General features: G+C 29.8%; 1 protein-coding gene across 1 annotated transcript; it reads left to right on the top strand.

Moving 5' to 3' along the window:
* Positions 1-4,404, top strand: LOC136981099 (beta-hexosaminidase subunit alpha-like). The gene is made up of 13 exons (XM_067277361.1): positions 1-143; positions 750-1,020; positions 1,094-1,162; positions 1,880-1,929; positions 2,011-2,121; positions 2,565-2,666; positions 2,733-2,871; positions 2,938-3,136; positions 3,411-3,567; positions 3,652-3,847; positions 3,927-4,017; positions 4,090-4,194; positions 4,281-4,404. The coding sequence occupies exons 1-13, from the start codon at positions 51-53 to the stop codon at positions 4,357-4,359; spliced, it is 1,662 nt and encodes a 553-aa protein (XP_067133462.1). The 5' UTR covers positions 1-50; the 3' UTR covers positions 4,360-4,404.
* The last annotated feature ends 21,772 nt before the right edge of the window (positions 4,405-26,176 follow it).

Raw genomic sequence — 26,176 nt, forward strand, 5'->3', positions numbered from 1 at the left:
AAACAAAACATATAAATAGCTGGAGTTAATTTCGTCCCCAAGGCCTCATCATGTCATCCGTATATACCATTTTAGTACTTTTGTCAGCCTTCTGCTTCATAAATGGGTTCATAACTTGGATAGAACCGCGTTTACCTTTACCTGTAAGTAAGACGTTTGCGTAGAAATTTAGAAATTATTAATTGATATGATTATCATAGTAAATGCATGTTAAACGTACAGACTGTTCCAATATTTATTATGATAAAATACTGATACGTGCCAATGTTTATCATTAGTTTAACATAGTTTCTTTGTTAAACGAACCAAAAACGTTAGAGACATTTACTAGCCTAAAGAAATATAGATAAAACCTTTTACAGGTTGAACCTGGCCCGGTCTACTTACCTTCTCAAGACCCATATATTAAAAAATCAAAACAGTATTTTAAAAAGGGCGTATTATATTTTTATTTGAATACTGACCGACTGTGGAAACTAGACTAAGATTAAAGAAATTCCCGAGGTTATATCAAATATTTAGTAAATGCAATGTATGCTTATTGTCCAAGCACTTCAAAATTCCAAAATAAAATCTTCTAAATAATAAATTTTAGTTTAAAAATCGCTCAGTTTTCTTTACAGCCTCATTAACGTAAAGAGTAAATAATATAAAACTTAATATTATAAAGAGGTTTGGGATATATAAATTATAGTTTAGTGCCTTTATTGATTACTAAATTATCTAGTTTATTAAACATTTAATTAAAGGGTAGAAGAGCACCACCCGGTTCACCCTGGCCTCATCCACAAGTATGGATCTCCTCTCACAAAAGATTATCAATAGACATTCAAAATTTCGTCTTTACTTCGAATGCTAGAAGTTGCGATATTATCGATCAAGGACTGTGGAGGTACAGAAATTACGCTTTTCCCGACAGTAAAGGAACTAAAGATGCTTCTGTACCACAGCTAACCGGTTTAGGAGTCGAAGTTGAGGACAAATCCTGTGGATATCCTAAACTAGGAGATGACGAATCTTGTAAGTTTATACTAAAATCTCACTACGTCCATTTGATTATTATATTCGAAAATAACTAATTGAATAAATTTAGATAAAATTGAAGTTCCTGATAGCGGAGAAGCTAAAATTACATCTAAAACAGTGTGGGGTGCAATCAAAGGTGAGTTTATATCTTAAGAAATGCATTTCTAATGTTAAGTTATCATTAAAGCTTATACTTTAAACTTTTGTTTGATAAATTCTAAAGATATTTGAAGTAAATTGAAAGTTAAATTATCGAAATTGCTTTAAATGCTGCTTAAACTTTCTTTTCTTTACCGCTTTACTTATAAAATGGCTGCTTTTCCTCATATCAATTCGTTATTGAAATATTAATTCTAATATTTTATAATTACTAATGATTTACGTTTTCAATTTCGGTTAAATGTAAACCAATCAGATATTTAAAAACATTTTGAATTTAAAAAATGAAACATATTTGAACTTTATTACTTCAATCTATTTCAAATTCAAATATTACCAACTCTGATTGGATTAAATGTAAATAAATTTAAATTTTTTAATTTAATTCGGATATTTAGTTGAGAACGAAGGGGTTTTTGCTGATTTTACTCACTGAATGGTGATAAGAATAGTTTAAATTCTAATTTTTTAAAAATGTTTTTTATATTTACATTACGTTTTATTATTTATGTTTAACTACGTTCGTTTAAACTAACTCAATTAAAGTTTAAACTACCGTAATTAAATTGTTCATTACAATATTTAAATTTTTAGAATCATGTTTTGAACTAACTGATGAATTTTATAGTAAATAAATTAAATATTTACATCTTTTTCTAATTAACATAATGTACTGTTTATTAATTTGCTGTAGGCCTTGAAACATTCAGTCAACTAGTTTATCAAGATGACAAGACTCGAGTCGTAATAAATTTCTAACTTCATAAATAAAATATCGAGACATTTCTGCGAAAAATTATTTATTTGTTTCATTTCTTCGTTTAGTACTACATTAACAAGACAACAATCGATGATTTCCCTACCTTTACCTATCGTGGCATCTTATTGGATACTGCTAGACATTTCCAACCAATGAAAGTGCTAAAACAAAATTTGGTTAGTCTCATTTCATGTTCGAATCTGAATATATATCACTTATTGGTTTATTAGATTTAACGTCGTAGCTACTTCTATTTGATTGGATACAATTTTGCTATTATTGCGTTTTTTCATACTTAAATTTTAATACATTTCAGGAAAATTGATTTAAATATATTTAAATATGATTAGATTAAATTTTTATATTTTAATTTAACTAAGATTTAAATTTAAAATGTTATCGACGTAACTGATTGGTTAAATTAATATTTAAATTTTAAGGTATTTCTAACTTTAACCAATCAATTTCTCGAAAAATTTCGAATTCAACAACGAAAACTACATTCAGTCCCGATTGGTGTGATCTAATTTAAAATTAAATATAATTTACACCGATTGGATTAAATATTAATTTATTTAAATTTTACGTTTGAAATTATTTTTTAAAATAATTTTTATAGGATGCGATGGCTTTTAATAAATTCAACGTTTTCCACTGGCATTTAGTAGACGATCAAGCATTCCCTTTCGAAAGTAAAATCTTCCCAAATCTTACCAAATTAGTAAGTCAAAATCTTATTTTAAATTTCATTTTATATTCAAATGACTAAATTACAATAATATTTAAGGGAGCCTACAGTCAAAAACACATTTACAGTCAAAAAGATATGAAAGACATCATCGAGTATGCCAGGTTGAGAGGTATACGAGTTATGCCTGAGATAGATACACCGGGACACGCTTATGCTCTGGGACGAGCCTTTCCACGTAAGTATGCATTTAACTAACATTAAACATAATTAGTTTTCCCTTAAACTGTTTGACATCCCGCAGATCTGTTAACGCCCTGTTATGGAGAAGGACCAGATAAACCCTACACAACTAATTATCCTGAACATTCTGAAGCTGAAACTTTGTACCCAATACAGAATGAAACTTACGAATTTCTTAGAATATTATTTGGAGAAGTTAGAAGCTTGTTTCCTGATGATTACATGCATCTTGGAATGGATGAAGTTTACTATGCCTGCTGGTAAAGTGCCGATTGATCTCTATATACTTTCAATATCAGATAAATAGAATAAAAACACTGGACATTTATCGATAAAATCGAGTCAATTAAACCAGAAAAACCTTTTAAATTTATTAACCAATCAGATTCTAGTATCGATATATTTGAAATTTATTGATTAAATTTAATCGTTGACGTTTAATTGGTTATATTTCACCAATCAAATTTAAATATTTAAATCCGCTTTAAATTTCAAAGTGTGAATTTGATTAGTTAAATTTAAATTTTAATGTAGGAAATCGAACCCACATATAAAAGCCTTTATGGAAAAGAATGGTATGAAGGATTATAATGAGATTGAGCAATATTACGTTAGAAATGCCATTAAAGTGGTCAAAGACGTTGGTTACAAGTACATGACGTGGCAAGATCCTGTAGATAACGGCGTAACGGTAAATTTTTTATACGTAGACTAAAATAATTTTTTGGTGCTGCCCGGAAGTAGTTTTCCCTAATTTTATTCGCATTAAATTTAGATGGCACCGGATACAATTGTAGAAATTTGGAAGGATAAATATCTTGATCCGAATTTGGATTATTGGGAAAAATACATAACGCCAATAGCTAAGAAAGGATATCAAATGGTTCTATCAGCTTGTTGGTATCTTAATTACATAGATTACGGACAAGATTGGAAAAAATATTATAATTGTGATCCTAGAGGATTCCCAGGTAATGCTTCAAATATAAAAACTAAAAGTTTGACTGATAATTAATTATTAAAACGTTTTTCCTTAATGAAAATGAACAGGAACCGAAGAGGAGAAGAATTTAGTGATTGGAGGTGAAGCGTGTATGTGGGGAGAATACGTAGACGGAACTAATCTCATAGCCAGATTATGGTACAATTTTTATTTATAAGTATAAATTAATGGGATTAGACTTAATTATAATCATTTTAATTAACTTAAAAGGCCTAGAGCATCAGCTGTGGCAGAAAGATTATGGAGTCATGCATCGTTGAATAATACGGATGATGCTAGCTTCCGTTTGGATCAGCACAGATGCCGAATGCTCAGGTAAGTTATCCACAAAAAAAAAGTAAAATAAAATAAATTAAAAATTATTTTAAATTTTAACTTTTAATATTTAAACTGTTTTATAGACGAGGAATCCCTGCACAACCGATTTTAAATGGTTTCTGTGGCGATTACGAATGGGAGATTGATAGCGAATATCCGTGATAAATTGCATAACAATTCTTAAATAAAATAGTTTAATTAACATAATTTATTATAGTTTAGTTACAGTAGATGATGATAAAACATTTTCCGAGTGTAATCTTTTCTCATCAAACTTAATTAACGTCAATAACAGTACGACATATTAAACATATTTACGCTTTGTTAAACACAGGAAACTAACCTGAAAATCGATTATCGGATAAAAGAACTTAAATTAACTAATTATTATTAAAATTTTATGAAAATTTATAAATAAAATTAGACAAAAGATACATCAAAAGGGTTTAACGTGGATAAAATCTTTAACAAATTCTCGTGTTAAGTTTATGGTTAAAATAACCGGTTATTCGATTAGTTTATTGTATGATTGACGGTACTGTCCTTCCACATCTCCTGCTCTATTGGTAGGGCTTTATAATCAGCTGCACTGTCCATTTCCCTAATGAAAATGTCCCTCGTATGGCCAGATGTCAAACCGTTAGGGATTACTTCACACGAAGTTGATGGCATTAGCCAGGAACTTTAAACACTATTGGTCACATGATTAATAACCGTGTTCTTTTGTCCTTGTAGTATAGCTACTATTAAATGTTAGTAAATTCCGCCAGGCAGGTTAGCTGAATCATGTTTACTTTTGATACGCTAGGAAGATTCGTTACTCTAAATATACCCAACGTAATCAAGTTTATGGGTGCGGTTGAGAGGGGAGAGAATTTCCTTACCCTCAAAAGGGCAATTTTCTACTAGAAAAGTCATTTTTTTCTTTATTAAAAATGTGCTTTATCATCATTAAAGTGCGTTTTCCGCCAATTTTTATACTTTTTTAAATGGTTTAAAACTGTCAATTTAGCCTGTAGTTGCAATAATTATAAAATATGCAGTTGAATATAATTTTAAAAAAGTAAAATTATGCAAAAATAACCCTAAAATAGTATTATAACTATGTTTTATTCATTAAAAATGTAACTTTCTAACTTTAAAGTGAGTTTTAAGCTACTTAATATATTTTCAAATAACTCAAAATTAATCAACTTAATAGCAATAATTGTGAAATATGCATGTGTAATATAATTTTAAAAGTCAAATTATACAAATATCTAAACATTTAATTAGTTTTTATGCATAAAAATTAAGTTTTAGAAACACCCGAAATGCTGAAATATTAACAAACGATTGATAGCGTGTTTAATAGTTTAATATATAATTAAATCTTTAAACAAAACTAAAAAATACAATAAATGAATTACTTATTTTCGGTAAACTAGCGTACATTTCTTTCATTTAAAAAAATTAATTTCTTTAAAGTAATGAATATCAGCAATTTTTGATGCATTTAGCACGGTTAAAATGGAAAAGTTCATTTAAATTCCTAATAATGTATACACGTAATGCTAAAAATATTGTTGAATTTAGAAAATTTAATATTTTAAACAAACGATTAGCTTTAAAAAGTACTTTAAGCGTGATTAAATTTCGAAAAATTCTCATTTTTATCGTAAAAATAGTATCAAATCTCAAAATAAGTTAACGTGTTTTTTAAAACGTTATTAAAAATATTTAAATGCAATTAAATTTTGAAAATTCGTCACTTAAAAAGTTTTATTTTTACGTTTAAATTGTCAAAAAATCATTTAAAACGTATTTATTTGGCGTTTATATACTTACGCACACGATACACATGAAAGGATTCATCGACATTCTTGACGGTGTATGTAACAATGAATATTTAAAGTTTTAAAACGAAGTTGTAAAATTGAAAGATTTCTGTAAACAAACCGAAGTGACAGACATGTAATTCTAAGCTGTAATTTTATCTGTAACAACAAAACGTTAATGTGCTTTCGCTACGGGAGGTCCGCAATCTAATGTCGAACATTTGCGATGACGTTATGTCACCAACTGTGACTTTCAATGCTTGGATAACTCCAGTTACACAACATTCTCTTCTCTGTAAATATACGGTTTTCTCTTTTTATTTTAAAATCTATTTATTTATAAATATTCCTCTTTTTTAACAATTAAAAGTAATTTTTCAAACCAAACTCTGGCAACTTTTTCAACGTTTGTAAGTCAGAATGCCTTCGAGTGTAAAATACTGTTTTATTAAGAGATTTACGATCGTTAATTGTAATTAAGTTCAAATTTTATAATAAAATTTAATTATTTTTAAATCTGATTTTAAAATAATCATTAAAAGCAGCAAAAATTAGATTGCATTTACGTGAAAATATTCAAATTAATATTATTCAAATTGCGTAATTAATAGTAACAAATTAACTATAATTAAATATGTTTCGATGAAAACTTATATTTCAAATTAGTAAATTTTAAACGTTTAAAATACCTAGAATAAATAGGCTAATAATTATTAACAATGTAAATTATAATTATCGTTTAAATTATTTATAAAATCATAAAAATACATCATAGAATTGATGTTATACTTAACAATAATGTATTATTACGTAAGAGTTAATATTGATTGCTATAACTTTACTATCGTCTTATCTTATACTATTACTATTTTACATAATTCAGTTACATAGCTGAACAGTGCAATATTATTATCAGATCTAACTATATTACTACGATTATTTTAATTATAACAGTGTAAGTTTCTGTCACTTTCTATATTATTTCGATTGCTTTTATAATTTTATGTACGATTTAAATATTTTTAATGTCATAAGTTTGATAATTTATGTAATAGTTCTACCTACCACTACTACCAAAATACTTGTTACGTCATTATAAACGAAGACATTTTATAAAATTTTAAAAATAAGATAAAGAATTTAAACAGAATTTACGTCACAATGTCGGTGATTCACGAAGAAGTCACTCGAAAACGTCAAAAAGATCAGATAAAAATCTATTATTTGTAACGATACAATAGACAGAACGACATATTTGTTTACAAAAGACTAGTATCAAGTTCTAGAACATAATAGAGGATAATATTTATTTATTTTTTTTATCGTTTCCTGTAATTAAAACGAGATAAATTATGAGAAAGCATTTAACTCATTTTATATACAAATATTAGTTTTTCTACATACAAATATATACATAATAATTGTATATATACAATACTACATTATATAACCTTATTCATACCAGACAATATTTATTAATTTGGCTACGAATAGTTTTAATAATTATAAGCTGCTATTACGTTATTAAACTACGGAAACAATTTTAATCAATTAAAAACAGCCACAAAAAATTAATTAACGATAATTCATTTAGTAATAATTAATAAAAGTATTTCAGTTGTTGAATTATTAATTAATTAAATATTATATTTTTTTAAAAAGTAAGTGAAGACGATTTAATGAAAAAATATTTAAAATAAAATTAAATAAAACAAATTAAAGAAGTTTAATTTTTATCATTTTTTGTTTTTTTTTCTTAATTTTACATTTGTTTTATAAAATTGTAATTCTTCTCACTTTACGAGTTCTTCCGTTATAAACAGCTAAAGCTTTTTATATAGAAACAAACATAAAATGATAATAAGTTTTAACGAGGAAAAACGATTAATTTTACTAAAAATGCGTTAAACTCGGAAGAATTCAGCGATGAAAAATCATTCGTTATCAGATCATAATAGAAATAATCGTAGCTTTAGTCCATTTAGAGTGTTTTAAAGAGTATATACAGGAGCTGGTGGTATCTTTCGTCCTGTCAAAATTCATCTGATAAATGTTTATTACCCAGAGATTTAATCTTTCCAACCTCTCAGCCTGGTCTGGAGTCAATCGATGTATTCGTTCCCCCCTGCAATGGCTGTTTCACTGTCGAGTAAAGATTGCGTGCAGCGAAATCATCTGTTTAGACAACATTGAAAAGGGGGAAATATATTTTTACTTTTTCTCAAACAGATAAGAGCTATCACGTGATTGAAAACTGATAATAATAATAATAATATAACTGTAAATAATAACATAGGAATCAATGTTAAAATATTCATAAACCTAGAACTAGTTGATGAAAACTTCTATCATTTTAACCAATAATCGATTGTTTAGAGTTTAATTTAATCTCTTTACCCCTTTTACGAAGTTAACTAAATATAAAGAATCTGTTAAATTAAGCAAGTTTAAGAGCTTAATTCCTTTCGTTTTCTACGCGATATCGCGTGTACGTCCTGTGTGTTCGCGTGTTTCTAGCTAAACTTTCTAGTAACGTTATTCCATAAGAAACATGTTCAACAAGTGATTTTTTGACCTAATATTACGATTTTTTTGCGTCTACCTGTTCGTTTGTCTGTTCGAAAATATCACTTTTAACTCTCTACAGTTGGGTGATTTCATTAAGTCTGGTTACATGCATACTTTTTTAATTTTGTAGCGGGTGATATATTAAAAAGTACACCTGGTATAAATTAATTAGAAATTTTTAATGATGGGATACGTGGGAAAATTTATTATTATTACATATAAGCCAATTAATTCGATGGTTTAAATATATTAAATTATTTTGAAAATAATTAAATACGCACTTTTCTCTTATTTGTGCTTAAAATTGGACACTTTTGTTACCGAAAGGACGGTTTTTACAAATAAAAATGCTAGATTTTGTATATTTTGTCTCTTTTTTACTGTTTATTTCATTGTAGCGTGTCATTATTAACGTGTCTGTTACATAAATGAAACGAATATATTGTAGTAACATACACGAGAAATGCTTGTTATCTACAAATTTCCTCGTCTATCTGTAACGTAGAACAAAACTGATTTACTGAAATGCACAGTACAGTACATATATACAACAATGAAAGTAATAAAGTAAATTCAACACGAGAAGAATATGCAAATTAAACATTTTCTAATCTATTTCAATAATAAAAAATCCCACAAGAAAAAAGACAAAGTTTGCCATGAATATTTATAATTTTTTTCCTACTTCTCCAACCAAAAAATTAAGATAAAACGCCAAAAAACTTGATGGAAGAATGCCAAATGTTTAATGATTAATAAAAAAACTCGTTGTAACTTTTACGATTTAATTAAAATTCATCCAAATGTACGCAATCATTTAGATATCGTTATCATTATGTACACACTTTTAATTACTCTTCAAACGTGTAAAATTGTGTCTTTTTTTCATTCGTCACCCACAAAACTTTAAGTAGGAGAGACACTTATCTATTATCATTTACATACATTTACATGAACCGTTGTCTTGTATAGAAGAAAATTGCTATTATTAATTTGCTAATTAACATAAAAGACCTTACCCGAAGTCAATTTAAAGTTTTAATAAAATAAGATTTAAAAAAACAGTAGAAACATCTTCGAATTCGGGGATGACGCACGATAGCTTCAATTGTATATGACAGACGATGCACCGCGGTTATTGGATAACCGACTGAGTCTGCTCTGTGCATTTTAGTCGACAGACGATTGACGCCACGTGGTCTTATGGAACAATCACAAAAACCACGTGTTTGATAACTTGTGATTTCGAGCGATGCCATTTCTCTGTTACAAACACTGGAAAGATATGCTCGATTCCCAATCCGAAATCATTTGTCAATGCTGCGAAGGAGGTGAGCATTTACATTATATATATATATATATACACACACCAATAATGTCTTCTAATTTCTACAGTTTATAATTTTATTATTATTTTAGTGTGTTATAATTCATAAATTAATACTAAAATTTTTAAATCGTTTTGTTGCATGAGTTTTTAATACGTAAGTTTAAACCATATATATATATTTTAAATTCCTTCGACCGTTTCAGCTAGATTTTAAGAACTTGTTAGTATTTAAATAACTAAAACGCCTTTAAAGTATTGCTATTTAGCTAAATAGTTAATAGTTTAAAGGCTTTTTACTAAGTAGCTAAAATACCCTTAAACTTTAGGACTGTGTTAATAAATAAAAAAAGTTAAATAGCTTGTAATATAGTTTTAAAACCTATATTTTAGCTATTTTAACTTTCTTTTTTGATTAAGACAATAGCTAAAAAGTAGTGTACTTGCGCATTTTTTAATGTAAAATTCCTTATATTATACATGTCCCGTTACATCTCTCGTTCCTCTCTTAAAATGTGATAGAAAATTACGCTACTGCGTTAACGCTTCCTAAAGTAAATTTAACTTCCCGTAACTGGATAACTTCGCTGTGATTAAATAACTTAGCCACGAGCTAAAATGGATACGTCATAAGTAAAACATCGACTTAAAATACCCGAAATATTAAGAATTAATTTGTATACTCTTAAATATTAAATGAATTAAAATATTTTATTTGTCCGCAGCATCATTGGCGACGTAATTAACTTAAAAAGCATCAAAACTTAGTATTATTATAAGTCATAAATAATTAATCGTAAATTATAATTAATTATCTGCTTGGGGGGATTAAGTTGCGGAGAAATAAATAAAACGTTTATGAAATATTTCGGTACGGGTTTCTTGCTCTTCTTTTCCGACAAAAAGCGTGATGAGAGGCTTTTCAATTTTTCTACTTCCAACAGGTGTTTTGAATCAACAGGCAACTGTAGCCACTTCTCATTATCTCAAGCCATTACCAGATCTCGTTATCTGCTGCGAAGATAAATTGAGAATGAAACAAACGGCGATTACAAGAGTGGGAAGAAGACTCAAACAAATAGCAGATAACATGGAAATTGCAAGTAATGCGCTAAAAGTAAGTTAAATCCGGATTTATCATTTATCAATTTTATTTTAATTTCTTCTAAAGTATGCTTTTATTCGTGTTTTTCCTCGTTGTTGCGCTTAAGTAAGTTACTTGGCGCAGTTTTAACTGTCAGTTCAATTTAGTTTTTACAAGATTTTGTATTCTTACGTCACAAATATATATGTTATCGCCTGATAATTAATCATTAGTTTTTCTTCCATTGTTACGTTATAAAAAAGTTAGTCGCGTGTTTTTACTTTTGATTACTTTTAAAATATATGTAGTAAATACTTTCTTGTTACGTCACAAATAAGTTATTACTTGATTTTTAATCAGTTTCGTTTTATGACGTATTATAAAAATTCAAATTTTAAAATATATATTTCACGTCACAATGACTTAGGTGATTATAAATTAATCGATCACTTTTGTATTTTATAACGTATTTAATTGTTATGTAACATATACGCACATTTTTTGCCTTTATCACAATTTGTTACGTAATTTTTCGTAAGAAAAAGATTTGAAATTTGCGCAGAAAACGTAAGAGTAATTTGCGTACGTTTAAGTGTTAGACTGGATACAAAAAAATTAAATTAATGTCTAAACAGTCGGGATTATCTTGGGTACATTGTCCTGTATTAAAGTGAGAAATATCACTCTCCAAGGAATAAAATAAGTTAACAGGTTAACTGTTAAGTACGAATATGCTTTATAAAGGTAACTTCTTGCAAAGAATCAATTTAAAATATACGTTTATATCTTTTGTGCATTTATTAACCAATTTAACCTTAAAAACGATTGTTTTAAAGTTTTATCCTATTTAGTTCTATCGTCTTCAGATTTTTACTTATTTTTAAAAATTAATAAAATAAATCTTGATCGATTGAATTCGAATTAATTTATAATTATTTTTTAATTAATTGTGAAAAATTTATAATTACGATATTTGTTGTGGATTTTCTTGATTAATCACCTAATTCTACAACAATATTAAGTAAAAATCCTTAAAAGTTGATGTATAATTTTAATAGGAATTTACAATTAAATATGGGAATTTGTGAGTATGTATATAATTGCACTTAAGTATTGTAATCTACAGATATACAGTTTACAGTTTCATGCTATTGTCTCTAGGTTTACAGTTTTATAATCGCAGTTAAACTACCACATCTAAGTTTACAATTAAATGTGGTAGTTTTCTAACATTATGTAGCGATTAAATGTGGTAGTTTATAGTTTTATAGTTTAAACACTGTTATGGTTTACTGTTTAATTGCTCGAAAGTTAGCGTTATGATTATTTATAATTTATCAATTTACACTTTATATGCTTATTTAAATCTATGAATTATAATTTGTAATTGGTATTCTAAATTTACTATTTAAAATGTTTTTTTTTCTTGTAATTTTGAGCTAAATAATATAATTATAAGTGAAATATTTTATTCCACTCAAACATAGTTCTAGATACATGCTACAGTACTATGATAAGTTAACAATACAATTATTATAAATAATAAAACTCTTAATTTGTAGATTGCGTAAGTTTTAAAAGACAAATTTTCTTAAAATAGGCATTAACTGGTGCTTTCTCTTGGTTCTAAACTGAAAAATTGACTCCTAAATTGTCTTTCGGAAGCAAAAAAAAAAACAAAATTTTCTCATCTAAGCACTAAAAACAACAATCGATTTAAGTATCAGACTTCTGTAAACAAACCTGAAATTTTATAAAAATTATTCAAAGGTACCACCAGTACAGTACATAAAATAACATAAAAAGATATTTATGCCAGTCCATTGACTAACTTATACATTACTTAAATAGAATTACAGAGAAGAGAACGCCACGCATACAAACTTTTTACTTTTTCAGGCAAATTCTGATTGTTAAATTGTGCATTAAACTAAATTTATAACTTCTAAACAATATCATCGCGTTAGTTTCGACTAGTTTACTCTCTTAATTACGTTTAAAATTTGAGTAGTTCAACTGAATAAAGTGAGTATTTATCTAATTATCTAAGCTATCAAATTATACAAATAGTTATCTAGTTATCTTAATGATATTTAAGATACCTTTTAAGACAATACTAGAGCTCAGTTATAGAAGAAAATGTTTAATGTATAAAAAGCCTTGACATTTAAATAATTTCCAATTCATTAACTCCTTAATGAGGAAGCTTTTAATTACATTAAATAGAATTTACATTTATAAATATGTTTGAAAACTTTGATTTTTCCACACGTTATTTACTCAGTGTTGTTTATTTGACAGATGAATATGATAAGTGGCTGCGAGAAACGATTAATCGATTTAAAATAAAATAAATAAAAACAGTAAACTTTTGATGGAAATTGTAATTAAGTACATAAATCCTGCTTTACTTTTAATGATTTTTTTGTTCGTTAATGTATCTACTTTAGCTTGATAAACACAATCAATTAAAAAGTAATGTTCGTTCGGTTGAGACTTTTATATAAAAGTTATCAAATAAACTTATTGATCCTTTGAATTTCTACTTTAAATTTCTGATAAATATTGGCTAGTTAATATAGATATAGGCCTCGATAGAGACAGGTCAGTTACCTTAAGTCCTTAATGTAGAGGGATAGAGGGATCCCATATTCAGTCTTTTATATAAAGAAAGGTGATAAGAAAGTGATATCGATTGAAGTTTCTTTTGGTAAACGAAAGAAAATCTACTTTTTATTTGTTTTATCCGTTTCATACAACTGCTTTTACGGCTTTCGAAGACAGTCAGGGCCTGGCATTAGTGGATGGCCCAAAATAGTTGAATATTTGTGAATCTGAGAGATATAAAATGGATCTAAGGCCAATTACGTAAAGCCTACCGCTTATTTTCATGTAAAATAGTAAAACAATAAGAAATTCCTTTTTCATTTTTATAATAAAGTTCGTTTAAAAAATAAAATTAAAAGCAACTTTTATAGCTTGAGAATTTAATTCAATTTCTCACACGTTTTTATTATAATGACTGATAAATATGAAATTTAATTTAATATTTTCTTAATGAAAAAGTAGTTAATAAAAAAATCCTGGAAACTTTAACAATTCGATGCTTTATATTGACACTATAACTAGATTTAATGTTAATTTTATTATTTAAAATAAGAGAAAATCAATTTTTTCGGAGAAATGTCAATAATTATAATAATATATTTTAAAAATGTTATAATATTTATTTTAAATTGATCGTGTTTAGATAAATAAATACTAAGAAAAGTTATTATATAATTGCGATGTAGTTAATGTACTGTACTTTATTGGCAGGCTATGCGAAATGACATTCCCTTTCTTCGTCCGCATTATTTCATCACTTATGAATTATGATATTTAATTAGAAAAATTTGATGCCTCCTTTATAACATTAAGATACCGAGTTATATGAGAATTTCTTAAATACAATTAATTTTATTAATTTACTAAAGCGCGAGAATCACGATTTTCTTTATGAAAGTTCAATTATCAAAGCATAAATTTCATAAAGTTAGCAAATTTTTTTCTTTTATTATTATATTTTATTTACTATGAAATTACTTCTATAAAAATACCATAAGGTCACCCAGGGCCAGATTTACATAGGCTTATAAGCTAAATAAGTCTCACCCTACAGCTTAGGACCTGACCCTTTCGAATTTATTGCTATTTGATGCAGAGGAAAAGATTTCTCACACATTGTAGCCTAGGATCACAACAAATCTAAATTGAAACTTTTACCAAAAAGTTCTAATAAATTATCCAATTCATAATAGAATCAGTAACGCTTAATTAGAATAGCAACTTTTAAAGAGGAAATTTTAAAAATAGAATTTTATAATAGTATAATACCTATTTTTCATATTCTAATTTAATTTGGAAGCAGAAGCGAGTAATTAATCAAGAAAGTCAGGATAATATTTATCTTAAATAAGTCTCTTGGCTGTTTTTAACTCGTGTATCGTCCCAACCAGATAACCTTATATTTGGAATATATAACATGTTACTTATATCGACGAGAATAATTTTAACTTTGCAATTTATGACAAACAAAAGCACCGTCCGAAATAAATCATTCAGATCACGTACATTACGATCAACTGTAGCAAAATTACTGTACAAACAAGTGATTGTCTCTCTTACTGTACGTAACGACAATCTGAATACTTATCTCTATAATATTGCAGAGTAATGATAAGTGGACAGTGTAAGTCACGTAAATGCTGTGCCATCGATTTTGTTAAAATCGCTGGCCGTTACCACGATTTATGGATTTCTTATTATTGATTATGAATTAAATAGACTCGTTTTAAATCACAATACTTTATTTAGATAAGCACAGAATGTTAAAAAGAGAAGTGTTTGGTGGCGGATGGTGACGCTTCGAGGCCCTAGGCCCAACTTTTTTGCCAGTCCCTTTAAGTAAAGTGCTTTTTTATGTTAAAAAACAATCAAATTTAAATAATAACAAGCTTTTTTTATTTATAACTATTTATTTAATTCGTCTCGTTAGTATTACCTACCTTTCGTGCTTTTAAATTTGCAAATTGATCGACAATGCTATTATAATTTAATAATAAATTTTTACAGGCGCATTATCTTTTTTCTATATAATTTTTGAGGCCTTTCGAGACAACGAGGCCCTACGTGTGCCTATTAGGTAATCCGTCACGGTTTGGCCCCCTCTATTATATCAAACATTCGAGAGAACAGAGTCTGTAGCGAAAAAAGTTTTTTATAATTTTAAAACTTAATAAATTTACTTTAATTTATGACTTGAAATTTAATTTTGAAATAAAACTTAATTAATTTTTCAAATTTTATGTAAATAATGTGCTGAAAATTACTCGTTTTACAAAATTTAGGGATAAAGAACCTAAAGCAATTTACTGTAAATTTTCTTATTTATACTAATAATTCACTTTAATTTACGAATTAAGTATTGCAAAAAACTAATTTATCCAATTACTTAGCTTTTAATAATAATTTTTAATGCAAAAATTTTAATAAATAAAAGAAATTGCCACTATTTTAACCAAATTAGCCCAGAATAAAGTGGAAATTTTCAAAATTATTAAATTAAATTTTGTCTATTTTACTCGAAATCTATTGAAAGAAATACAAAAAGTTACCGACAACCGTTGCATTACGCGACGTGACGTCAATCATTGCAAAGTAATTAGCAGGCAAAACGTCATTCGTTCATTCTTTGATAGAATGTTTGTATCGGATGCGATAGGAAAGTGCATTATTTTTTGTATATTCTGACTAACGTCAATTATTTTCTTGGAAAAATTCGATAGTAATTCCTCTACTTTTCTACTTAAATCGATACGTAATAGAATAACTCGATTCAGTAATTGTATATTGGTAAATATATTAGCTAATGATGTAGACCTATTTATTCTCTTTCTCTCTCTCCTTTACTCTCAATTCAATTTCGTTAAATAACAGTTATTTAGAAGTTAATTTTCAATATCAAATATTCTGTAATTTATTTCATTTCTTAATATCTCTTAATTGCATTTTAATATATTTTTATTCCATTTCCCTCCCCTCGCAGCATGCTATTTTTCTGTTATCTACGCCCTAATTTGAATTTTATATTTAAAATGGAATCTATTATACGCTTAATATACGCAGGGTGAACCAAAAACGATTTAATCAAATAGACAAACTTACAGCGCAGAGCAGTATTGTACCGTACAGTACAGTACAATACGTTCTATATTTTATATAACACTAGAATCTTTACAAAAATATTTATGAACTGAACATTTATGTTAATTCACCATTACGGAGTCAAATAATAATTTCAAAGTGAATTATTTGTTATTTTGACACAGCATTGTTTACTAGAAAATATTAAATTTTGAGTATGTTTTAGATTTCTGGGAATGCTTTAATCTATAAAATATTAATGTTAGAATGTGTACAACTTGATTTTATATTCATAATGCTAGATAAAGTAGAGCTGTTGATTTTACAGGTAACACAATTCCCAGTAGACCTACAAAATCTTACCATAGAAACTAATTATTATCATTAATTCGTAATAAGTTGCGCAATTGTGCTTTAAATTATTTATATTTTTATTTAGAAATTGTTTAATGAGTTTAGTTTGTTTTAGTCCTGGTTAAAAATGTATAAATTATGAAGTAACTATGGATTTAATATTAAAATCTTTACGTAAAGAGTAGCTAATATTTGTTTTGAAGAACTTGACTCTTTTACTTAAGAACTTTCTTTATAAGTTATTTACTATAGCCTGTAGGATTTAAGGAACAAGCACAATTTAGGAGCTAATTAGCGTAATTGAAACTTCTTTGTCTACTTGACAATGTTCGAACGTCAAAAGATTGTGCACGAAATCTACAGGTTGTTCAATTAACATACATCTAGGCTAATTGTTAGCGATCGTATCTCGCATTTTCCAACCTTTCGCAGACATGAAACCCCGGATAAATATAACGAATGACAGTTTTTTCGTACCCTTGTCTATACAACAATCAAAATTAAATATTTAACAATTCGCTAAGGTATTAAAGATTGCGTGCACATTTGCAGATCCAGCTTTGATTCTGTGAATTCTTTAATTTACAAATATATATCGTCTGTATAGAGGATTTTTCTGTAACTGATTAAAATTTATTCAGTGCAGGGTTTTTAGATAATTACACCAATTACTCATTTTAGGATTATAATAATATATTACTATTTATTAAGTTCGTATGGATGATGATTCAGCTCTATTCTTAGAACTGATAATTAGTGGTTTTTTCGGAAAGTAAATTAGAAAATACACTGGATAAACATAATTAAAAATAGATTTTGTTGTTTTCCCTCACTTTGAAATGTTAATTTATATGTATATATATATTTTTTATCGATGCATTTTTTAATACTGAACTTCACGCACGTAACGTACTGTATTCTACACTGTCTCTTAGTAATACCTACAAAATAATTCAGATAATTTTAACATTTTTTTGTTTAGAAAATTTAAATTTTATTTTTTAATGTTAATTTTGTACACTCGTTTTATATATTGCGCTGTGTGGCCCAAAAGTCATTTAACTATATTTTGTTTCGTGTGCTTCAACACTTACGGTTACGAATTATAAACCGAGTTTTCTTTTCATAGAATTGACAAAAACACCATATAAATATGATTAAATATTTAAATGAAACAGAAATTTAGTCCTTATAGTGATTAACTGACTTTTACACTACCTTGTACAGCAGTGTTTATCAAACTTTTTGGACCGCGACCCCCTTCTGCACTTAAAAATTTCAAAGGACCCCGAAGAATAAGTATGTGTCAAAAAACATCCCGGAGGGAGGGGGTTGGGCTCGTACTTAAATATTTATATTATTTTTATTATTTATATGTGCAATTTATTTAAGTAAAAATTATTTTATATATTTTTTATTTCTATTATTTCTAAACATGAATCCATAGTAAATTTATAAAATATTTGAAAAAATTGATCTGGCATCAATTTTTCAGCGACCCCCCAAATATTTTTCACGACCCCCACTTTGAGAATCACTGCTGTACAGTACACTATCCAGAAGTATTTATCGTTACTATAATAAAGTTTTGTGCCTGTTGCAGTCAATCTATTTGATTAATTTCGTGAAATTTATTTTAATAACATTCTTTCCTTGTTGCTCTAACAATTAAAATGGATTTCATACGAAGTTTTTCAGCATTATAACGAATGACCATCGTTAACTTCCATCTAACAATACAGGCCTAGTTATACTATTGTACAGGTACTGTACAGTACCCCTACAGTGCACAGCTAGTCTACGATGTTATGTATAGCTCGAAACTCGAATAAAATCCATTTAAGTGTGAAATATAATTATTATATTTTTTATATTTTAAGCAAAATTTTCTAAGTGGTGTTTAGAATATGTAAAAAAACTTTTCTTATAAACCTAAATGCAACTGAAATATGTATTTTATACGCAGTTGCTAGTTAAACCCTATACCTGTATTTATTTATAACTGTGTTCTAAATGTCTTATGTTGTTATCATGCCTTATGTTAAATGTCATAGTTTGTTGCTCCCCTTTATATCTAATTTCGATAGGGTGAACTATCCGATGTCTAATGAGATAACGATTGCATACAAACGCATTTGAGCTTCCTTTCAATGGCATTAAACAAAGCAATTCGTACAAAACATGGAGTCAAAACATAATGTCGAAGGTATATTGAAAGAGGATCCGCAGCGGTAGGCAACAAAATAACCATTTATCCCCCTTACCAGATGACGTAACCGCCGGATTTATAACGGAGGTGCGGGTCACGTGACTAACCGGAGGGTATATTATAGCGCACGTGACCGAGAGGAAATTAAACGTCAAAAACCCTTCACGACGTAACCATAACGTAATACGCGGTAGAGGCATACATTTAGATATTATTACATTAATTTTTATCGAATTACATTATATTAATTATTCAAAGTGGAACTAATTCCGATTGTTTGATCACTTTGGATTCGAAAACTCCCGAGACATATAAATCTAACCGGAGTGCATAAATGTACGTTGCAATTGATTTACTTTCTCTTTCTATCCAGAGATTAATTATGTCACACCTCCAGGCGTGGAATCTGATGCTCCTCGAGGGAGAGAATGACCTCTCCGCTGCATAAAAAATGCCCTAGACTGATATATATCTCGTTCGATTGTATAAGCGATAGCCAACTTCGATTTGCTGCTTGCCAGACTTCCTTTTGTTAGTTGTGTGCACGATGCACGAGAGGATAACAAGTAGTTAGATCTGCAGCGATAAAGGACAGCAACTCGACACACTCCTACCGAATAGGCTCGAAAGATTAACTAATGGGCATTATCTACGAATTATACCGTTAAAAGAGATTAGTAGAAGAGGTGAATATGTCAATCACGTAATTAAACACGCCTAAGATAAACTTAATTTAAAACTAAATATAAGAAAATTATCAGAATTATATATTACTTTACGTAGGTTTCGTTAGACACGTACAGTACAGTACATTACAATAAAACAATTTCATTTAAACAAACTATTTTCGTGTTACGACAATCGGATTCACGTGTGCAAAAGAGAAATTGCCCATAATAACGATAAGTTCAAATATATACAAATGTACTACAACAAGAATAGTCGATTACAGTTATACAGAAATGTATGTGCATATTACAATCGGTTACACTTAAATAAATATTACATTAATACATCGCAATAATTGATTTCAAATAGTTACATTTCCGTATTACAGGACAGTTACGCGTAGACCTAACAATTAGATTCAAGTAAATACAAGAAATATTTGTACGTTAGAATAACGTAGATTCGTTTACACGTGAAACGTTGATAATTTTACACGTAATTATGAGTAAACGACTCGGTATCACGTGTGAATACCATCGGCGACACACACGCAGTACCCTAACTCGGTTATAAAACCGTACGAATTGTGTGTAATTCGTTAAGTTTAGCATAAAACTTCTAAAATAATTTAACATCCCAGAAAAACTTCTCGCGTCTATTAAACATATTGTATAAAAATAATTAAGTCGAAAATGTGACATAAGACTCGAGTATTGTGGAAAGATTAAATTTGCCAAAAGCAATATACTTGTTGATCTGGGTATAAAAGAGAATTACAAATTGGCTGTCAGATAATTCGCTGGCTAGTCACATTAACACAGATACTCTTTTGTTATTCGAGTAAAATTGATGCGGCACACTCCCAGTGGGACATCACCACCGTTAATCATATCCTCGAAAATTAACAATGGACGAGTATCTTCTTCGGATTGACTACTCTTCTATTCTAAAAAGTTTTCAATTTTCCGGCAAAACGAGAAGGGAACATAAGGTTCTTTTCCGTGTCGGGTGTTACGGACCACTGACCATGCGTGTAGCCCTGGGGGGGGGACGACCAAATCACTAGCCAATCTCGTATAATAGACTGTAATGTAACAATGGATGTCGACCACTGACGGCTAATCGCGTTACTTCTGTAATTACTATATAACCAGCGTGTCATCTCCCTCCAGCTTTTTTTGTTAGTCCTCCGGAGGATGCAGGATGCGAACTTTATGCACTTCGCACTCGGAAGTCGCTTGTTACCAATAGGAATAATGTTTTTATGGGAAAGCTTAGTTTCCAAGGGTGTCTTGCTAAGTTTTTTATGTTTCCCGAGCTTATTGGTTACTCGACTACGTCGTAAATTATAACGAATTTCTAATATGTCTGTCTGAACATTCTACAGCACAGTCGGAAGACAGTCTAGAGCAGGGGTGTCCAACCCGCGGCCCGCGGGGCCCCGCATGCGGCCCAATAAACGTGTAAACAAAACCGACAATTTTTTATATTTTTTTATTATTTATTTATTTCAACAGCATAAATTTAACAAAGAAGTTTCACAAAGCCGTAAACGTTTATACATATTTTATTTTTGAGTGGAAAAGAAATATTTTCAAATATTTGGAAATGTGTAAATGAGGAAGGAATACTAAATAAAGCTGGAGTTGTGACTGAAAGGATTATAGACCCCAAATCAAGGAAAAACAAAGAAAGGCCAAAAGATGAAAAGTAGTGAGAAAGGTTAAATAGATCTTCTGTTATGCAAATATTGACAAATATTAATTTTCCAACCTTCCTCACTTCTTTATCTTTTGTTTTTCCTCTCCTTTCCCTGCATTTGGGTCCATAATCCTTTGAGTCCCAACTCCAGCTTTATTTAGTATTCCGTCCAGTATTGCAAGATTTGGCTACTTTGCGCCAAATTTGGCTACCTTTTTCAGTTTGGCGTAAAAATATCATTTGGCGCATTGGCTACTTTTTGGGCTATATATTATTTACAAATATATTAGTCGAATAAAAATGCACTTTAAAAGGGTGTTTCGTCGTTTTTTATTAATTAGAGACCCAAATAAAACAAATATTTGTGTTTTTCAAATAAATTTTTGTTTGTCTCCTTTATAATAAATGAATTTATCTATTTCTAAGTAAAAATCGAAAGTGTCTGTAGAAGTAATTTTTTTAAATATTTTTTTTCCTGATAAAGTTTTAATACTTATTACTACAATCTAAATATGTTAATCCTTAAATGGCCCATAACTCCATGACTTCTTCCAATGCGGCCCAATGAAACAAAAAGGTTGGGCACCCCTGGTCTAGATCATTGCAAAACTAATTGCAGTAGTCCTACACTTTGATAATCATTATATAGGCCTAAGTGTGAGCTCTCGACGCGCACGAAAGAAAAAAATACGAAACAATATAATTATGTGTATTTGTGTGTATATATGACTTTATAAAATTATTATTTATTTGAATATCAAAACTAAAATATAATTTTTAAAATAAATACAGTGGTGTCTCGTACTTCGCATTTAATTCATTCCGGGAGGTCGTTCGAACTCCGAATCAATTTTTCCCATTAGAAATAACGGAAGGCGAATTAATATATTCCCAGATCCCGAACGATAGCCATTTTGATAAACAAAAACATGAAATACACGTAATTTAAGATAAAAAAAACAATTAAATGCCCTAATAATAACTTAAAACACGAAAGCAATAAATAAAATACGTAAATACTACGTATAAAATGAAAATTGCATTTATTGGTCGCACACCGTCGACTTCCGCATGTTAACATAAATGCGTGATTTAATTATAACAGATGTAAAATTGAGCATATTACAGTGTCAGATTTTATTTTTGTTTAGAATCTTTCTTTAAACTGTTTACTTCACATTTTGTTTGAATAAAATGAAGTAATGTCGGATAAAAAGCGTGTGGGGTATATTACACTTTACGAATTTCGAAAAGGCTATAACGCCGTACAAACAGTAACAAACATTTGCAATGTGTACGGGGAAGATGCTTCTAAACTTCGAACGGGCCAAATGCGGTTTAAAAAGTTCCGTTCGAGAAAATTTTCAACTAAAGGATACGAAACGTACGGGCTCCTAAAAGCGGTCGACAAAGAAAAATCGACGAGTAACACACAATACAGTAATATAGATCACCAAAGACGCCGAAAATAAAGCGATAAAAGCACGGAAAACATAGAAGCGTAACGTGAGAGAGAGACTAACAGATTGCGTATATGCTACTAATGCATTTTTCACTGCGCGCGCAGTTCGAACTTCGAAGCATCGTTCGAACTCCGAGGCAAACTTTTATCGAATTTTGCGTTCGAACTCTGAAGTTAGAGTGGTTCGAAGTACGAGGTACCACTGTACAGTACACGTAAATAAGAAATGTTTATATTACGGATCAACGTAACGCTCGTCAAAAAAATGTAAATTAATAGGCTTAATTTATTCTTACAAAATAAAAATATCTTCATTCAAATTACAGGTTCCCCCATTTTACAAGAAGTTGTGTCTACTGCAAGTTCGCGTCGCATCTCTGCGCGCAGCGGATGCGACGCGACGTGTTTGCTCGCAGTTATAAACAAAATGCAGCCAGAGCAAATGGAGCAAAGATAATTAAAAAGAATATTTTCCAAATTTTTACCTTTCGATTACGACTAGATAATTAACCAATAGCATTTTCGGACGAGTCGATTAATCGCGTTCGGTTGGTTGGATAATACATACTTTTACGTCAATTTAGCGTCGCGTACAATGAGAAATTCTAAAGGATGACGTCAAGTTTACGTCAAAACGGTGCTTTATCTCAACCGTTCGAACAGACACGGTGTGTCTGGATGAAATTATTAATGTCGTAGTTAAACCGTGGAAAAGAATAGAAAGAAGTACAAAAATTAGTGGTAACGAGGGAAGAAATATATAAGCTATTGTACGCAAAGGCATCATCATTACACTCCATAAACCTTTGTAGTGGAGTCATCAATCCAGAACGGTGTAGTGGCGTGTAATGCTTGTCAAACGTCCACTAATACTTCATTTTACCATTGCCGTGTTTATTCGTGTGAAAGTTACTTTTCATTGCAGCGAAGGGGAATAAATATTTATCAGTTCAGAGAAGTTGAGGAGTGCCAACTGGCCATGTATCAATCGGCAAGATAAATCCGATTACGAGAAGCGAGCGCCATTCGTCACTCCAGCTAACCTAATACACGGATGGACTCCTCCCAATCAATGAAGCACCCCACACGCCATAAACATTTCCCCGAAAGACATTAGTCCTCTTCTCTCGAGGTGTCGATATTCCTTCTCTCCCCTCTGTTGTGTACACACACACATCGAACAACACCTTCTACGAATTTATACAAGTTTTGACTCCGCCACTCCCGGGGGTGCCGTTCGTCATTTGAACTACACGCGTAGAACCCGGCGGCGGAAGAAAAAACGGGGGTTATTAAATTGTAATTATCCGGTGTGGAAAATAAAGCTTTGATTCTTCTCTGTGTACATTTAGAAAATTGAGCTGGGTTGTTCTCGATACCTTGATAACCGAAACGGCTAAAGAGGGGCTATCCATTATCGCTTCTGGTAAGCAGACGGCAGACAAATGCTGCACTATGACAGGCAATCTGTACAGACAACCAAAAACTTGACAGTTTCGCAGATAACCAAGTGTCGTCGTCAATTGCCGGGATTCTGACTAGGGTCGGGCGTGAGATAAATTGTATAAATCCCCCGCTGGATATCTTTCCCTCTTCGCTATCTTTAGTGATGCTCTCATCCGTCTCTGTCAGGCGTCATCCCTAATGTATCCTTGGAACAGATGAAACTACACTTCACTCTGCCAATCTGCGGAAGCCGGGGACTTAGATAGGATACTCTGTGGGTTGTCGCGATATGGAAGTGGATTTGTCATTTGATTCTTCCTTAACTAATTATTTGTTATGGAGTGTTGTCGCTGGAGTATATCTGTAATTAAATGCATTGTTTCGGATCATTAATTTATATTATAATTGTCTTTTCGGTTTTTACTGACAGATAATTGAATTCTTCCCGCCATTCCTCCTTTGCTGTCTCATTAAGTTTAAACAATATTTAAAAAACAACACTAACAAACAAGATAGTAATCGCAGTACGTGAGTAGGTCCAACGTTGGTATAAAATATTAATTAACGTTGTTAAATTATGCATAAGTTAATTATTTTCGTATTCTCTCGTTTTGAATGCCAAAATTTTACTTGCTATTCGATGCAGACAGATTGTTCCCGTAGATCGTCGAGGACGGACAAACACACTCCTTTGCGTATTAAAAAAACTAAACTTTATGCGCTAAACAGTGAATCGAATGTCACCACGGTTTCCGTTGGCAAAATTACCTTTTGACAAATATTACTAAAGTAGCACATTCGGTGGTGTGTAGCTCTACACGGGGGTTTAAACGTCACAAATGCTCTTCGCGTGACAGAATGAGATAAATATTGCTGCGAGATTGGTTGTTTTCAAAATAATATTGCTTTAATTGTAATAATTTGATATATTTGGTCCGGAGTAATGTGTTTATAGCATGAAAATTGTCCGGTAAAGGTTATTAAAATGTCTCATCTATCCGTATGCCACTATATCAAGTAGAAATCTTTGTTTTTTAATTATAGAAGTTTATCGATTGTTATGATTTCTACAAGGCTCGACAGTGATGACTTTCCTCCTATCAAAAATTCATGTAGAGTGGCGATTAATACGCAATCGTGCAACTTTTGGCATGTTTTATCTACAGATTATCAGATTTCTCGTTTATACTATATTACATTATTATTGTTTCTGATGTGCTATAGATTTCCTTGATCATTTTTCTGAAACTTTGCAAATTATAGTGTAAAACTGCATTTCCGTACGATGGTAAAATCCGGAAATTATCGCATTTCCTCGACTTTTTCATTAATTTCTTAATGGTTATTTAATCGCTTTGAATTTTCTCACGTTTTAAACGAAACACAAACTATACGGAATGAAATTCCAGTTCAGTAAGCCGAAAATTTATTTCGATGTATTAAAATGAATTTATAACTAATTTATTTCAATTGCGGTAACTTGTATATTTTGTAATATCGTGTTAAAACAGCGATAAACCAGATAATTTACACGAACTTTTGCCTTCAAAACTGATAATTTCTTAGAAAGCGCCCGCATCGCGTTCAAAAACTGCGTATTTTTGCAGATTGTCGCACTTCCGACACCCCGAAATGTGTTTTAAACACAAATTATCCG

This window comes from Centruroides vittatus, unplaced genomic scaffold (assembly GCF_030686945.1).
Source record: "Centruroides vittatus isolate TY-2023 unplaced genomic scaffold, ASM3068694v2 contig_743, whole genome shotgun sequence".
In the NCBI taxonomy this organism is placed as follows: Eukaryota; Metazoa; Arthropoda; class Arachnida; order Scorpiones; family Buthidae; genus Centruroides; species Centruroides vittatus.